Source organism: Zootermopsis nevadensis, unplaced genomic scaffold (genome assembly GCF_977971745.1).
Source record: "Zootermopsis nevadensis isolate Lab colony 2312 unplaced genomic scaffold, Znev_1.0 Znev_ptg000012l, whole genome shotgun sequence".
In the NCBI taxonomy this organism is placed as follows: domain Eukaryota; kingdom Metazoa; phylum Arthropoda; class Insecta; order Blattodea; family Termopsidae; genus Zootermopsis; species Zootermopsis nevadensis.
The window spans coordinates 5852498-5871507 of NW_028259144.1; the positions used below are offsets into that span (position 1 = coordinate 5852498).

At 31.8% G+C, this 19010-nt stretch overlaps 2 protein-coding genes across 21 annotated transcripts in view; one reads left to right on the plus strand and one right to left on the minus strand.

The window, feature by feature from the left end:
* Positions 1 to 9652, plus strand: part of CaMKII (Calcium/calmodulin-dependent protein kinase II) — a 157784-nt gene extending 148132 nt beyond the window's left edge. For 19 of the 20 annotated variants that reach the window (XM_022069844.2, XM_022069849.2, XM_022069851.2 and 16 more), the window contains 2 exons: positions 2369 to 2483; positions 3137 to 9652. In XM_022069844.2, coding sequence (XP_021925536.1) covers positions 2369 to 2483; positions 3137 to 3269 — 248 coding nt within the window. In that variant the 3' untranslated portion in view covers positions 3270 to 9652. The remainder of the gene's footprint in view (positions 1 to 2368; positions 2484 to 3136) is intronic. The other variant, XM_022069845.2, reaches the window with a different exon arrangement.
* Positions 9653 to 10723: 1071 nt separating this feature from the next.
* The window catches only part of ChAT (Choline acetyltransferase), a 104863-nt gene continuing 96576 nt past the window's right edge, over positions 10724 to 19010 (minus strand). The window contains exon 12 of the mRNA XM_022069869.2: positions 10724 to 18669. Within this exon, the coding sequence (XP_021925561.1) occupies positions 18457 to 18669 (213 nt within the window). The 3' untranslated portion in view covers positions 10724 to 18456. The remainder of the gene's footprint in view (positions 18670 to 19010) is intronic.

Genomic DNA, 19010 nt, shown 5'->3' on the forward strand with positions numbered 1-19010 from the left:
TTAAAATACTTTAAATACACTGAATATGAATGAGGCTGGTTAGTAAATTCAAAGATATATCCCCACTTTGCTTGTGGCTCTATCTTCTCTTATAAAAACATATTCCGGTGTTAATTAATCTGCAAAATAATTATGTATTGTTGTTTTATATGTAGTCCTCTATGTGAGACAGCATGTTTCATCTCAAGTTAATATTTTAATATTCTCATATTAAGTCAGATGATCCTGATGTCAACAAGATATCTGATTATGTTTATGTGTATGAATGACAGTGTGAGAAAAGAAAGTTAAATATGGAGATGTAGTTAAGTCCTAAGAATTCAAACCGGCTTACAAATATAATGCCTGAGTGAATATCTTGGGTGGTTCATTAGGTGAATCGGTTTTACTATAATATATTTATGTCATTCATTTTCTTGCTAAGATGGTAATGGCCATTAAATGTGGTTATATCTGTACTTCCGTTATGTCATAGCTAGCTTGACTCATAAGAACAGTGAAAGGCTAAGCAGCTAACCTTAAAACTCTGGCTTTCTCTTATTTTGGTGTACAGTTTTCTGCTGTGTGTATTATAGATAATGGTTTAATAGATTGTAATTCATTAAATTCATTATTTTTCTATGTATTTTCCATGCTTATTTTGCTTCTTAATAATATTTACCATTTTGTTTAGTGTTGTGTTTATAGTTTGTAATTTTTTATGTTTCTTATTTGCTTCATTTAGTCATTAAATTGATATACTGTATTCATCTTATGCTTACTTGAAAAAGTAATCCACTTTTTTCTCAAACCCCATAGAATTATAGTACATTTGTTGCATGTTTAGAATATATCAGCACAGTGATACAAAAATGAATCCACTTTGTGTGTCATTGTGTGTGCATATCATGAAGATTTAATTTCTGCGTTGAGGGTTGAAAACATGGACCTGTAACTCCTCTCCTTATTACCTCTTCATGGTGTGGTGCTTGATTAATAAGAGGACAACTTTACTTTCACCTTTTAATTCAGTTACTGTTATCACATCATCTGAGTTCCCATAATTCTTATATATTTCTTATGTGTGATTCAGCTGATTTTGTGTTGCAGTGGCATACCTCAGACCTATTAAAGACTTGAGGCACTAGAATGCCTGCCCTTCACGAGGCTGCCACAATGCCCAACCATTACATATACACCGTGAAGATGGCAACTGCAATGTTTGCCAAAATACTGGATAATTTTCGACATTCAGAGTGGCTTATCTGTGATAGCCAAAGTTGTGCATTTAATAATGTTTATTGCATGTAAATCTGTCCAGCCTCAGTAACTTATATTATTTAAAGGACTAACTATCCAATCTATGATATCTTCTATGACATAGTCTTTAATAACAATGGGTTTTGACTGAGATCATGGCTTTGAATCTCACTTGAAGAGTAGATATGTCTGCATTTTTCTTTGCTTTGTTGTCATGTGTAGACAGGCTGTCTTCTGTCCAAAGAGTCCTTCCAAGTACTAGAAAGAGATTTTAAAAGCTGGCAGAAAATTTGCCAGGAAGGCCAGTGCTCATACTTGGCTGTAGAAACTTTCTTGTAGTAGAATAGAAATTTTGAAGCTCTTTATTATTAACTTTGCTTCAGCCTCCTGCTACTTCCTCTCTGTTAGGTTAATTTATTCTTATGAGTGCCCTCTTCAAAAACACCCACATCTATAATTATAAAATGAAAAGTAGATATTCATATTTTCATGGATACTGTGTTTTTCTATTTTATTTCTACATAGCAGAAGTTACAGAAACATTACTTGTCACACATATGATTAGTTCCTAAAGTGAAAGGTGCCATTTGTTATGTCTGCACTGTTTATGTTGGGGTTGTCAATAGTATGAAGGTAATGTGTCATAAATGTCATGTTGTTGATACTAGTTTAAAAATAACTACAGGAGGATGGGTACACTCACGTAGATGAAATTGTTTCTTTATTAAATAAAAAAAAGACAAATTGTATATTCATAGAAGCTGAAACTAACCTAATGGCATTTCATTTTTAAATTTATGTGTAAAATATCAGGGAAACCAATGTAAATTACTAGTTTATTGTCTGCATAAATTATTCAAGCAGGTATGGTCTTTTAAATGTTATGATATACTGTACAATGAATATGGATTTATCTCTATTTTTTTGAGTTTAAACACAAAGTTTTCTTTGACTTTAGCTGAACTGAGCTGTTTCACATTTATGGCATCTTTCCAGAAGTTTTATTTCCTTGTATTTTATAGGGGACTGTTGTATGAGCAAAGATATACATATTGGATTTTCCAGTGACAGTCACATGAAATGTAGATGTGTTGAGAAGAGACTATTTTTGCTTGTGTCTGTGTTGCAGTGTTAGGCAAAAACTGCAAAGCAGTGAATACGACCATTCTCAACCCACATGTACACTTGCTGGGAGAAGATGCAGCCTGTATTGCATATGTCAGACTCACGCAGTACATGGACAAGTAAGTAGATTATTAGAAACAAGATAATGTTATACCTATAACTTTGATAAAACGTTAAACAAGTATTATTTTTACTAACTCTTAATATTTACACCTATTTTTTCAGTAAAATTCAATTCAAAGAAACAGTTTTCCCGAACTATTAAAGAAATTACCGACTTCATGGGTTAAGGAACTTAGGATGGTCTTAAAAGAGATTTTTGGATGACTGAAGCTGAAATGGGTCAACAAGTGGCCCGACACCATGACTGTTGGTTGTTGATAACGGAGGGAACAAGAGAATAAATACATTTTAGTTAGGAAACGCAAAAGAGGAACTTTGGAGAATAGGCTTTGGAAATGTGAAATGATGGGATTGAACAAGTTCAGGATGAAGTTCAGTGGTAGACTTTCTATGATGGTAATGAACCTTCTGATTTCATAACAGGAAATTTCTGAAGTGGAAAACCACAAACTGCTGAAGGAATATTCTGTAACAGAGAGTTAGTGATGTTATTTATTGTACAAGAGGAATGTTGTGTAAGTTTATATTAAACTAACAAGCCTGAAGATTTCTGAAGAATATTAATGAAATATACATTTCCGATGTTTGTTATCTTAAGAAGTTCACACACTTACTTTATATCTGTTCATTCTCATTATCTTCATTTCAGGCAGGGTCAAGCCCACACACAGCAGTCAGAGGAGACTAGAGTGTGGCACAAACGTGACAACAAGTGGCAAAATGTTCATTTTCACCGTTCTGGTGTGTCTGGTTCCTCTCCGTTTACATTTGCCCACAAATAGAAACATTTGAGGCATTGTCTTCTTTGGGACAAAACTACAAATGAAATAAAGTCAACAATGAGAAGAACAACCAAATATTGATCAAGCAGATCTTGCTGCTTCTTTGATACCCGTTTGCACCAACCTCTGTTAAATTATAACTGGTGGTTAGAAGGATCAAGATGGAGGTATGCAAGGAAGTCAAGATAAACATGTGTCATATTATAGAAGACAGCTGTAGGAGTATGTTCTGACAGTATCCTGCACAGAGGGAGGGGTGAACATATATGTAAACACCAGCAAATAATAATGTATTTACTTACAAAAATTGCAGGGTTAGAATGTTCTGTTGGTTTATGATATGGATGTCTCTATGCATGATTGTATTTATTTTATATGATAATGAAGATAAGAAGTGGGCTCACATATTTGTCTTGTATTGTGCTGAACTGTTACTGTGTTGTTAAACCAGGTAACGGTTGGAAATTTCCAGCTACATCATACTTGATAAAAAACTTTCTTTTTTTCTAAAATTTTGAATTTATGATAATGTTGTCAGGGATTAGATTTTTGTATACTTGAGGAAACAATTGGCATAGTTTTAGTATGTGATGGAAAAATGGTACCCGTAAGGAAGATGATGGACGTACAACTTGAGGTAATATATATGGAATACTGCACACTGTTGAGTAGGAAACAGTTAATTTTTAACAGAGTTTGGTGCAATACGTGCAATATATATATTAATATGTATTACATAGTAAGAAGCTTTCAACAGCTTTAGTATGGTAAGAAGAATTTTTGCAATTTGATGTTGGCTCTCTTGTTAAGGCAAAAATGAGAAACTAAATCATCTCAGTTTTGTCTATGATTACAAGTATGGAGCTGTCAGTGAATTATTTCACAAAATAACTTTAAAACAAGAATTTGCAGGAACTTCCTTACCACCTGTTTGTATTTCAAAATGCTTTGACAAATGGAAAAGGGGGGGGGGACTTTTTGGCACGTGTTTTCTGGTCATCTTGAACATTTATGAAAATGTGTCTGTTTTCTTCTTCAATATGAGCAGTTGCCAAAACAGTATTGAAATGTAAGAACAAAAGTACATCAGTGAGATTAAAACTTTATAACTGAATACTACCAAAATATAGAACAAATAATTTACATATTTGAAAGCATGTGAAAAAAACAAGCCTTTTTCTGTCTTGAAACTACAATTTGTTATGAATGAAATACACGTATTTCTTTGGTGGTTCTCTTTAGGAATCATTCTTCAAATTTTTCCTGTATGGTTATATCATTTGTCAAGGAATCCTACTTCATATGTAAGTCTATATTCTTGTTAAAGGACAACCAAGCTTTTGAATGTAATTGCTGTTAAAAGAAAGAAAACCACCACTTTTTTATCATTACAAATAGAATAATTAGTCATTATTACACATAAAGTGTGTGCAAGTCTCCAATTGCATTTAGTGTTTAGATGTTTTCCGATACAAAATATGATTGTATGCTCCTTTCTCTGTCATTGTTATGGACTTCAGTTCTATGAACTGATACCTTAATTGTTTGGCCTAACTGTCAACATGATAATATTATTATATATTCTAGGATGATTCCATTATAGTAAAAGAAAAACTTCTGAGAGAAAGGTAGGTGATGATAACAGAGAAGTATCTGTGCTTCTAAGTTGAAAAAAGTAATGTTTAAAAATAACTATTGACTAATTAGAATCTTCTGATTGTATTTAAATGTTTGTCTAAAGTATTGCATATAACAATTTTAAATCAAAAATTCTTTTTTTACATATAATATTAATTAGAGACAGGTTTCTTCTAACTGCTTCACTGTCAAGTTTCATAATGTGAGAGACCTATTCTTTGCTATGCTCCTGAATACAGATTAGTGAAGTAATATCTTCTTGTAATATAAGACTAATATCAAACCATTTCTTGTGAAATTTTTATGCAATTCAGGACTGAAATTTCTGCGTTTTCACAGTGACAGAAATTATATGCAAGGACTATTTTCTTTCTGTTTCTTTTGCATATTAAATTATGATGGGATTTAGAAAACTGAGTATGTAGTTTTGTAAAATAGCATATGTGACATTTTTGTTTGTTGCTTTCTGAAAGTAAAAGAATTCAAAGCTTGTTGCAATTTAATTGATGGTTGCACCTGATGCACTTTGTTATTAATTCTGTTAGATCTTTTAATATTGTATTTTGATCTGTGATTGAATTTAAAAAAATATTTATCGTGATTTTTAATAACTTACAGCATTAGGTTTATGAATGTGATTCAGATATTCTCAGTATGAGCATGAAACATAACCTATTAACAAAACTGTTAGGCAGTCATGTAATGTTTTAATTAAACAAAATGGACACTTTGTTACAGTATTGCTAGTTGCAGAGCAAACAAAATGTAAATTCTGTGGGCAGTAAAAGGTTGTATTGCTTGAGTTCTAATTTAGTTCTTATAAAAGCATCTTCTTTTTATTGAATTTTTTTACTTTCTTATAAAAATTTGTATTTACTTGATTTCTCATTGACTTTTCATAAGTGGAAAGTATTCTGTCTTCTTCCACTTGGGTGTACTGATCCTTCAAAGTCTTGATATCCATTGCTGTTCATAATTACTTCTGCATTGCTGTAATTATATGCTGCTCCCATATTTATATGCAACACATTGCACTCAGTTTATTGTTATGGGTAATTAATTATACATGCATGTGTGAGCATGCATATGTGCATGTCAGATCAGGAGTAGGATGGATGGTTGAACAGATGACACTTTTAATTGCTTTATTTAAATTAGCTATTATTACATTATATTGTGATGATTTATCTTTTATGTCAATATTTATATTTTGAAAAGTTGTTATAATTTTAATTGATCATTGATGTATGTTGCTACTTTCTTTTTATAATGTAGCAAACAAGTGAAGCCTCTTGAACACTCCTTCATCTCTTAGCATCATATTCTGCATCACTTCTGTGTTGTGTCAGTGATTGTTGTAAGTCAAATTAGGTTAAAAATTCATAAATACTTTTGTTTGGACAACTCTTTTTTAATACATGTCTTTGCCTTTTTAGGTTAGAGATTACTTTTTATTATAATGTAACTGTGGCAATGATATATTAAAGAAGGGTCGATGTCTTTTGTTAATAATTCAGTCAGAATTGTGATGCAGCATTATTCTGTTAATTGATGCCATGTACATGCAGACCCATACACTGATATGTAAAACCATCCAGTCAAGAATCTTGTAAATATCTCTTCTGCATAGATGACAGTATTACTAAAGGAGAGCAGCTATTACCAGAGATAGTGCAGGTGCATGTGGAACATAGCCCCAAGCTGTGTTAATCAGCTTGCACACAAAGGTCTTTTGTTAGCTATTTAAGTATTCTACAGTTGGTATGAAGGTTAGATTAGAATTCTTAAAAAAAAGACTGTCAATGATTTTGAAACAGTATGGCTGTGCCTTGTGTACTTGTGTCATGCTGAGTGCCTCTCTGATTGTGCAGCCAATAATGGATTGAACATCCAATTTATGAAATTTATCAACCTCTTAGAAGGAATTTCTTTGTTCCACAAGCATTGCAGTTTGGCATCATCTTAACTTCTTTTCAAAAGTAAAACTTACAAATTAAAAATGAAGCTCATCTTACAGAAAACTGTAATTATTAAGTGAGATCTATTAATAAAGAAATATTAAATTTATTGCTACTATGCAGTGGTTTATAATCTCTTCAGTATGGCCCATATTCTGAAAAGGATTGCACACCCCTGATGAATGGGGTTGCTGTCAGGCTTTAGCTGTACTGTGCTATTTAAGCTTTATTTACAGAATATGTTGCAGTGTTTCATTATGTACTTAGTATCATTGTTTGAAATAGTGGTTAGTTTTTAGTTTCTTTAATTTCTATCACTTTTACTCATGCTACTTGGGCTTTTGACAGTATTTCTGGTGCAAAGAAAAATCTGTAAATGTTAATTCATACTGCCATACAATTATGGAATTATCCCTCTCATACTGGTAAACATTCATCCTAAAAACAATTTTTTAAGTCTTTATTTTCCATTATAACAATTTTATCAACCTTTAAATTCCTACAAAATATATATTTTTTGCTGTAATACGTTTTAATTGATTCAATCTTTTATTTTAAATATTTTTTTCTGACTGCCAAAAGAGAAAAAATAAGTTTAACTTTGTGGGGTTTCTGTCACTACATCATATACAATACTGTCTCTAAACATTCTCTCATTTATTTAATACATTTAGATAACTACAATGTAATGATATATAAAATATGAGCAATGAGAAATGTGAGAAATAGTTGGAAACATGGTGAAAATAATGTGTAAGGTAAGTACAGATGTGATATTGATATTTTAAATATGCTGAAATTCTCCATATGCTAAAAGATTTTACAGTTACAGGTTTAACCCACAGTGTCAAATGTAAAGTGAGGATAATCACATTTTCATTTCTATGTACTGCATCCCATTATGTCATACCCAGATGTGCCCTTTATAACCCACCGTACTTCTGTCGTAGGCTTCCACGCATTATTTCTCGTCTTTCACCGTCCAAGGTGTGTGACGAGTTTGGTAGACTACCACAATTATCATACGTCAGTCATCTGTTTGCTTTACTTAAAGAAAGTTTTAGGAATACTCTATGGAACACAATTGCCAGCTTAACAGGTTTCAGTTTTTTAAATTTTGTATTTTACTCTAACACACTGAAGTTTGAGGTTCTCATGGCAGTGAACATGCCAGTTATGATTTTCTGGGGTGTGTTTCCATGTGATCTTGTAGCTTTTACTGGTGTTTGCACTTCACGTTGAAGGTAGAGCTAGTATGTTTCTCTGAAACAATGATAATTGCCTGCAAGACCACGTGAAGATTTCTGTCTTCTGGGTTGTTGCGCTGTGTAGTCTGGTCGATGTTAATATATATTCATCGCCTGATGATGGAGGCAGTGTGACCTCTGAAACGTTGGACCAGACTACGCAGCGCAACAACACAGAAGACAGAAATCTTCATACTCACCGCTGTGAAAACCTCAAATCTTACAAGACCACATGAGATCACAACCCTGAAGACTACTGTGACATGTTGTTTATCACACTTCTGTGTTCTTCAGAAGTGGTAGCAGTGTACTCTGCTTTAATTTTGTGTTGACAAGAATTTATCTCATTTCTCAATGCTCTGTTCATCTGGCATGTCATGGTTAATAAATGTGTCATGTTTTAAAAAGAATAATTGGTCTTTATTTGAGATTAATAAGCTCTCTCTTATTCTTGAAGTATTTATTAATAATTCTTGAATTATATGAAGTAAGTGTATTTCATGTTTCCATTACAGTATTTGAATAAGTTAACATGAAAGTGCTATACGTATACATAAAATCCGCATGATTTCTCTTGTTATGCAGCTTAATTTGCATAAATTTAGCATAAAAGTTATTTTTATTATATTGTATTGTGGTCATTTGGTACAGGCATGAAGGAATTTATTGTGCCAGATTTCTCGATGGGCACACTGATGCAGGATAAATTATTATTTGTCCATCACAATACCCGAAACAGTATAAAATTATGTATTGGAAATATTCTTTATTGTGAAATGTGTGTATAGTGTTCTTAATTGTTATTTGTATGGTCAAACTTTGTACAGTGTAAAACCTTCAGGAATAATATTTGCTCACCCAAATCATGTTTTGTGCATCCCTCCATTATATAATTCATTATATTGTATTATAGGTAGGAAACTCTTGTCAATCAAATTCCATTATCATTTAGATTTGTTTAGTTGCTTTGCATCAATAATATTTTTTATATTTGTTTCATGTGTTTAAAAGTACTGTGTGAAATATCCTTATTTACACTTGTGATAACTGCAAACAAACTCTTGTACTTGCATAAATTTGTTATTAAAATCCAAATTTTAATAATCTGTTGTGAAATATTATGACACTGTCCTAGTATTTCACTTGTTAAATGTGTAATATGTAAAACATAAGGAAACAACTGTTTCGTTTTCACACATTTACGAAACTCCTTAATGAAGCTTACGTGTTTTTAGTCTTAACTTCATTGTTTATTTGGAAGCTCCATTGTTACATAAATTTGCCATGTTATCTTTGCTTATGTGAGACTCTGGTAGTTACATATGTCCTTGTCATTAAAGAATGGAACAATTTGCTGGAGACCTCCCTGGTCTGTAGATATGATGAGTGTCATGTTGGTATATTTAAGTCATAGTTGATATACAAGAAAGAAACATCATTAATGTACTTTATCCCTCGGAGTATTCTACTTTTGTTGTCTTCTCTCATTTTTTTTCCTGACAACAGTCTTTTGTGGAAATAAAAATCATACATAAAACTATGACCTTAAGTTACAGAGCTGGACATTCCCTCTACTTATCCATGTTAATATTGATGTATAGAGAAAATATTCTTATTTCAGAATAAGTGTTACCTCAAATAAAACCTGTTACCACATTTCATGCAGAAGCATTAGCCATAGATGATACAAAAATAATAGTATTAATTGAAGCTTCGTTCTGCCAGTTCCTGTCATTATGCTTTTTATTCTGTTCTGCAAAGGCATCAGAAACTTTTCTTTAAGGTGGGAAGTAGAGATGCTAAACACATGTAATTATTGTTCCCAGGGATCTGTAAAAGTAGCATATTTAAAAAAAAATATGTATATTAATAGGGAGTGGGGTAAATTCACTGTTTATTATCAAACTTACTTTGAAACCAGTGACAGTACTTTTTACTTAATTTCAGTTCTATTGAGTCTTTTTCTTGAAAATAAATTAATTTGTAGTAATTCTGAAGATGAAAAGAAGAGATCAAAATCTTATTGAAAAATTTACACAGAAAACTTTTAATGCAATTGTGCCATGAAAAGCTTGATGTATTGTATTAACTTTCGTAACTATCTGACAGTAATGCTTCATGATTACTAACATTTTGCTTACCTGATCCTTGCTTGCCTTTGCAGTTGTCCTGACAACCCTTGATGTGGGGATGTTTTGAAACTCATAACATCCCTGATACCCATTATATGAAATTTCCTCTTCTACACGTTCAATTTATCAGCCTATATTTTTGTTTGTCAGTTACAGACAAGAAGGACGTCTGTGTATGATTTCATTTCCTATTGGCTTGACGTTCATATTCCAAAGTGTAGTCCTCTGAGTTGTGATGGAAGATATTGTCTGCATCTTCAGGGTTGATAAGAGCAGTTGTGGATGGTGGATAAGAAAGGATTGGTAAGGTAATCTGGGTTATTAATAGATTTTAAAATGTTTTAGAACCATTAGTAAATAATATTTATTTGCCTGTATTATACATACACACATTATTTCACAGGGAGTAAGTAGCCTGTTCAGCGTAGGATTTGGTTATGGGTAAATATGAAACTATAAAATTTACTGAAATATCCAAATTTACCTTTCATTTTTATTGTTTATTGTAAATTTGATCATCACAAATAACATTTAACATAGTTCTTATTCTGAATTCTTATAAATATTGATTGGTTTCTGTATGTTTTCAGAAGTGACATTAATCCAGCATCACAGATACATATAAATTTTTCATTTGTAGACAGTAAAATATGTCATGTATTCCTGGTTGAACAATTTGCTTTTAACTGCCATGAACAAGAATTCTTGTAATCACTGTGAGGTTTAGGGAGTGCCAATCCTAAGTGGAATAATTTTTATTTCTTTTCCTAGCACGAGTGATCAGTAAATTGTATTTGTTAAAGCATCTTAACAGTCTTAATACATCCATTCAAACCACGTGCCCTGTAATATTTTGGTATTTCTTAACCTGTAGATATAAGAACAAACATTGACATCACTTATTGCAACTCAGACTCAATTTGAGGGAAGAACTTTCTACATTCATCAATGAATATAAAATGCAACAAGTACATTACATTACATTGTATGTCTTACATGACTTAATGGATGTGAATTAAACTTGATACAGATAATATTAATTCATTTGGAGGTGGGGGGGGGGGGGGGATTTGTATTTGTTTCATAGTTGTTGATAAATTTAGAAGTGTTAAAGAATACATTTTAAAACACTTATTACCCTGAAATGGAGCAGACCTTTCAAATCATGATTTCCATAATATGCAGCGTTTAGCCATCACTACAGTATTTCTATAATTTCTGTGTTATTAATACAGTCAAATTAAATACTCAAGTACTTAAACTTAAGGATCATAGCAGGATGCTTAAATGCATGGCAGTTAAAGTGTTAATAATTCAGTTAGACTTCTAAACATACAAATAATGTTCCAACCTGCACACTACTGCAGTGACTGAAGCTTTTTATTTCAAATACTAACATTTAAACAAGGAACAGTAATAAAAATTACATTCTATGATATGTTTGTCCTATGGTACATATATATACATAAACTATTTTAACTTCGTTGAAACCTTCCTTATCAACGTATATTTGTCATATCACAAAATATCTGTGGTATGATTTCTTGATATGTGTTTCTCAGTGATATGTTTAATTCTGTATTTAACTGCATTTTAACAGTGTACCAGAGATTAGCAAGTAGTATAATGCTATATATGTTCAAAACAAAATACTAATATATATTTTCCCTTGGAAGTATATGTACGTAATGACCAAGTGTTTACATTTATAGTATAGTAATGTATACAATCTACAAAAAAGTACTATACATTGAATTGAAGGCCATTGAAATGTAAAAGTATTCTTTTTTCCCCAGTTCTCCCATGCATGCAGGAAAAATCAATGTGGTAAGATCAAGTGGTTAGATGTACAGCTCTGTCCATTTGTATCACAATAATATGCTACATTTGCAGAAAGTATGTAAATGATATTTACATAGAGCAGCAGCTTGCGACAGTTATGAAGAAATCTGTACACACACAAGTTATCCTTTTCAGCTAAGTAGATATTATCAGATTATTATGAAGCAGGTAACGTTTAAGATTGTACTTCATATTGAGTAGTAGTAGGTAGTACTCCCATTTGTTCCACAGCTTACGTTCATGATGCTGCGCCTACAACATAGTAGAGCCGTGCGTATTTTCTAAATAAAATTGTCTCTACCTAATTACCATTTTATTGTGGCATATAGGGAGCATGAAGGTAAAACTTGATGCATTTAGACCTCAGCATTAAATAGAAATGAGGGTTTGAAGCTTTCACGGTAACTGACTCGATAAAATGTGAGACGTAAGCTTCTCTCTCTGGACACACGATTTTATTGGAGGCTAGATGAACACCAGAGCCAAAGAGAAAATGTTCTCTTGTATAAGGGAGCAAACCATTGTCTTACAGCCACCTATAGCTGCCCTTCAACTGATTGAGTTGGCCTGGCTCAAAGTTCTGGGTAGATTATATAAGTTGAATATCCAATGCAGAAAATCTAATATATTTTAAATAATAAAAGAAACTGATTTTAGTGATAAGATGGGTTGTTTTGCATCAAATGTACGAGCTGTAAGTGAGCTCTCAATTGACTTATAGTAATGATTTCCACATGATCACAACTTGAATGAATTGGTGGAATAATTACTTCAGTAATATGTTAAAATGGGGAATGTGCTGATAGTTCTGTATTTTTACATATGAAATGGAAGTAATTTTGTTATGCACAGTGGAATCACTTTACTGTCTGCTTGCAAAGTGTTGGTATTTTTATGCTCAGATGCTTATCATTATATATATATATAATACAATTATTACTACTGGATACTGGAACGACCCGTGCACTGTGGGTCCCAACTTTACATTGGCTTTGATCTATAGACAATCGGTAGGACTCCTTGGACGAGGGATTGGCCTGTTACAAGGCCTCTACCTGTACACAGGACAGCAAGACACAGAAAAACGCGGACAAACATCCATGGCTTGAGTGGGATTCGAACCCACTGTCCCAGTGACCAAGCGGCACAAGGCCCACGCCTCAGACTGCGCGGCCACTGTGACCCCCAATACAATTATTACATCAATATTTTCCCATGTAATCATGACCCTGAATGTAGCAGTTAATAACACTATCTTGAAGGAAAGCACACATATATATCTTGTGTTTGGTTTCAACAATAGAAATTAATTTTTCTGCAATTGATTATTTTTTAACACAAATTTAAATTATTTTGTCCTGTAAGAAAGTAAAGTTTGCTTCTATTGAATAAACAGTTTAAATAACTCTGTCACTAAATCACTTGTTCTTACCACTGATGTTTCAATATTTACACATATTTCAATTACATCAATTCTGCGTTTTCATTAAACAAGACTATTGAACACTAGGAAGCATCATGTACAATTCTTGCAATATTTTGAAGCTAGTCTACAGCAGTACAGTTGCTTTTAAGCATATAGAGAAATGCAAAGTGTATTTTCCTCATAGATATATGTTGTTTCATTCTAAGCTCTACTTCGAATGGACAAGAGTCACTGTGCGGGCGCCCACATGATCACTTTTTTTTAAAGTCATGTGGGACAAAACAAGTTTGAAATTAGATAGAAGACAGATCGTATTAAATAGTGTTGTCACAACATATAGTAGTTCTGATTTCATTGCATCAAAAAGAGATAGATATATATGGTGTAGAATTATTATTGAAACTGATCTCTTGACTTCTGTTCATAGTATCATCATGAACTTCACCTAAATTCTTTCAGTTGCAGACCTGATTCCTTATGTTTATTGCTGCATAATCCAATGTCAGCCATTGAAAACTTTCTTCATCATAGTGAATCTGCTTGTTATTCACCCAAGTTCCTCTTAAAATAAACTGTACTGAAATAATTAAATAATTTACTCTGCCACCATTTATGAACTAGGTCAGTTGTTGGATGTAAAACACAGTCGCCTCTCATCATTAAAGTAACTTATTGAATATAATAGCAGATATTTCAGATTTGTACTGGAAAAATTTAATGAAGTTCCATAGTAATATCTATCTCTTTTAGTTACATATTATATTCTGCACTTCCATAAGCATACCTGTGTTTCTTTCCCATTGCATAAAGCATTCGATATACATTACAATCCACACCAAACTTTCATGGCCACATTCTTCCATGTACATATACAGGAATAAATACATTTATTCATATTACAAGCTTCTGTACTCAGTGCTTGAAGTGGGGTGGAACTGAAAATGTTGCTAACCTGTTTCTTTTCAACGAGATCCAAAATCGTTTCACTTAACAGCCGGTAACCATGCCAAAATTTCATGTTCTTTCTCCCTCTTTTTGTTTCACTTTTTGTAAGAACAACAAAATACAGTAAAAATAACAATAAAATAAGTGTAAGCACAGAGTTGTTCTGACCTCATGTCTTTGATTAATTTATTATTCCATTTACCTGGTCACCATGGTAATAAGCTTCCGTCGAGGGAAAACGTTAATGTCATGAGTATTTTAGGTTGATATAATATTAGCCTCAAACAGGAATTTATTTTGTCAAATTTCTAAAATTCAAGGGATTTGCGAACTATCCAGCCACAAATTTCTTTTATCATAAAATATTTCACAAACTGTCCCACTTCAAGCATTGTGTATGCCATTTTCATTGTTTTGAAATAACCACACATTTTCACACTCTGATACAATTAATCCACAATCATACAATTAAAGAAATTGTAATTGACATTTCATCAGGTGTATACTAGCAGTATTGAGTATAATGTACACTAATAGTGCCAATTTTTGAAGACAACTATATAGGAAGCTATTTGAATTTACAATATAAGAACTTTATGTCACTCGGATTCATAGCATCAAAGTTCACACTGCATTTTGACAATTAATTTCTTTTCAACATCTTCTGTCTCTTAGAAATTCTACTAAATAATATAATGGGAAATTTTTTCCCCTGCAAGATCTGGGCAAAATACTCCCCTGTGCTTTATATAGACACACACTACTTTGATCACAAATTATACACTGTTTGGTATTAGAGTCTAACAACATCACCACAAAAATCCACCATTGGACCAAATCCTGGAACCATTTAATATTATCTTACCTACAATCTCTGCCTCAGTCCCAGAGATTTCTGCATCAAGGTTTTTTTTATCCATAAGCATCACATGACCAACACATAACCTTTTTTATTACAACTGCTGTATCAGTTCTATGTTCAGACTATACAACACATTACTCTTATATATTTGCATGTATTCTAACATAATACAAAACAGTAATGTATATTTATATGGAATGTAACATCTGTAGTGTTTTTTAGCTCTGGAATAATAAACATTTATCTGTAATAAGTGAACATCAACATCAATGAGGTATGCAAAATCACAAATATATTTGTATTTATATTTACTTCAATAAGAGTACAACTTTTTACTTTTTTCCCAAAGTTTCGTTCAAAAATGATATTTCTTTCAGTTTAATGAACTAGGAAGATAATAAAATACTAATTCTTGCATGATAGAATTAATATACTAGGTTCATAACCAATAAGCCCTAGGATTTAACTGCTGTGAGTTAACCTGGAATAATGATTAAAGTGATTTATTTTTCTTTGTGCAAATATCATAGGCATTTTTTGTAATATTAATATAACTGAATTAATATTCTTTCTTTCAACATGAAACATAATGATACATAACCAGTATAAACTTTGATGTTTTATTTAGGTGATCAACACGTAGTTCAGTGTTGGATATATACGTGCTATACAACCTAACAATTGGATGCTATCTGAACCCATGATAGTCTATCTAGAGTTACATGGTGATGAAATTCCTACATATCTGTATATTGCTAATACACGCACTGTAGTCCTAATCAATCTATATACAGTAATTATCTACTAATAAATTATAGGACTATAATAGCTTCTAAATAAAAATGTGTGACAACAATTCCATTAATATCTTATATAAAAGAACAAGAGTAATGTGTAACAGATATAATATTCATCTTGGTCAAGTCAACATGTAGTAATATGCATTTACAGTCCAACATTTCGCTTTTGGTGTGTATGTGTATATTTTAACAATTTATGTAATAAATTATATTGATTCATATCACATAGTCTACAAAACATTTCTGTAATAAATTCTACTGAAAAGCAGTTCTGCAATATTTGATATGTGTAATTTGAAGACACGTTGTTTGCGTACAAAACATCATCAACAAAATGTCTGTTGCAGACATTTTGTACATGTTAATAAACATAGTGTATATTAAAATAAATATGAATAACCAGATTAAGCTACAAATATTATAAATATGTTAATACAGTTAAATTAATCTTTCAATACTTAATTTCAGTATGAGGAATTTTTTCCACTTATTTAACATATGTATACAAACGTCATCACTAAGCAATTTCCCATTTCCAAAACAGAATAACAATAACATATTTATTTTATAATGAATAAGTTTTCTAATATTATGTACATAACAACATCAATCAATTGAAGTTAGTTTCTGCATTATGAGAAAGGGCATACTCAACTTTCCTTTCTTATAAGGGAAACAAAATTTGAATTCTTTTAACACTTTAATTGTTAACTTGCATAAGGCTGTGTGTTTAGCAGTGTAAGCAATGAAAATGTTAATCCATTTTCTGTCCTTGTTTTCCAAGATATAATTATGTGCATATATTTCCTTCAAATGGTAGGCATGTTGTTTAAATTTTAACCAAATATGGCTGAAATCCTAAGGCAAACATAAAAATATAAATATTTTTTGTTTTAAATAACCGTAACAATTTTCTCTGGGAACAAATCCTAAGGAACACAATCATGCTTTGTATATGTATGTACACCTTATGTACAATCGGAGTAGTTTAAAAATCTAAGAGATGTGTGGCTATGATAAATCCGTTGTTATTTTAGAAGCAACTTTTTCTCATGAAGATGTCACACTAAATGTGATTGAAGTACTTTTAGAACAAAATTCTGTTTAATTACAATTCTGGAATTTGAGATTCTCATGGTTATGAAAATGTGAATTGTGGTCTTAGAGGTTATGTTACTATGTAATCATGGCATCACAACCTAGAAGACTTCAGTTCACTCTGAATATATTTTTTATGCTCTCCTTCTGCAAAGTTAATATTATTATTTGATCCAGTTTCTTTCATATGGTACACATATATTTCTACACAAACAATATTCCTTCTTTTTATAACAGATACCCATGAAAAAGTGAAAAGGGAACATGAAAGCACGGTGCATATTATGTTTATTAGAATTAATTAATTACAACTTGGAGCATTATAGTTGTTAATTGTTTACTGTAGGTTACTTAAAGTTTTGCAGATATAATGTTTATTTTTATTTGATATAAAAGATTAACTTACTTATTGTAATTAGCATTTTCTTAAAGATCCAGTGTTGAATTTATACTAAATCTGATCACTGTAAATTCAAATTACCTTCAGGAGACAGAAGAGTTCTGAGGAAGGAAGACACACTAGTTTTCAGTTCAAAATGTTGAAGACTTCCTTGCATTGGAATTAAATCAATATTTATTTCAGCATTGTGAATTTTACCAAAAATTGTTGTACACTATTTACCGACATGTCTGGAACCTATTGTTTCTCATTGTCCTGTGTAATTGTTAGAACTAACATGGTGGGAGCAAAGAATATTTTTTCAATATTAGCTCCAGTTTCCATTAAATATTATTATATAATTTAAATAGGTCACCTGATATTGATAGAATAATTAAATGTAAGAAAATACAATGGGCTGGACATATAGTTAGGATGGAATGATAACACCATGGACATCTGTAAGTATTTCTTATTTAAGAAGTAAAGGAGGCATTGCAGTAATCCTCTAGATTTGTATTTGGGAGGCTTGTGGTTCAATCTTAACTGAAATATATGCCATCCTGACTGAGGTATTCCCATATCATATGATGCTACATTATGTTTGAGGCTGAAAAAAACATATTTAAATAATCTAAATAGCATAACTGAATGCCTTTAGTTCCAAGTTCATTTACACTACATGGGACATGGGAGGTGAATTTTTGATGTTTGCTTAATTGTATTACGTTATTCTGCTTTTCACTTGTTCTCTTTTCACCTTTCCTGGGGACCACCAGTTGTCTAACAGTATTAACAAATAATCTACTTTGACCTGAAATAAAGGTCTATGTACATCATAGAAGTAGAGTAACAAATTACTATTTCTTCGTGTGTCTGCTGCTCAACATGTCTTTCATGGCATTCAGGCTTTCCTCCAGGCTATGAGCTAGTTTCCATGTGCTTGTGTTCTGACATGAATGAAATGCAGATAGACAGAACACAATGGTGTTAGAGCGGGGGTTGTATGAAGCACCATAACCATCTGGCACAACAGGTCCGTAACCCATGAAACTGTCCGAACTTGTAGGTACCTGAAACAAACATTTTGCAGTAGTAACACCTGCATTTACATGATTTCAGTTTAAATTAGTTGAAGAATATATATCACTTCTGCATTTATATTGTTTTATTTTTAAATTTAATGCAGTTTCATGGTTAGTAATAATATAGCAGATGAGAGTTTGGTGTTTTTTCTTTTCTTTTCATACGTTGCTAAATTCACGAGTGAAATCACTGAGACAAATTCTAAAACACGAGACTTTACCTCGAAACCCTCTACATGTAGCAGAGATATCTTAATCTTTTATTATTTTATAAATTGCCCTAACATAGTGAAGTACAAGAATAATGAATTCAAAAATTGAGGTGAGTT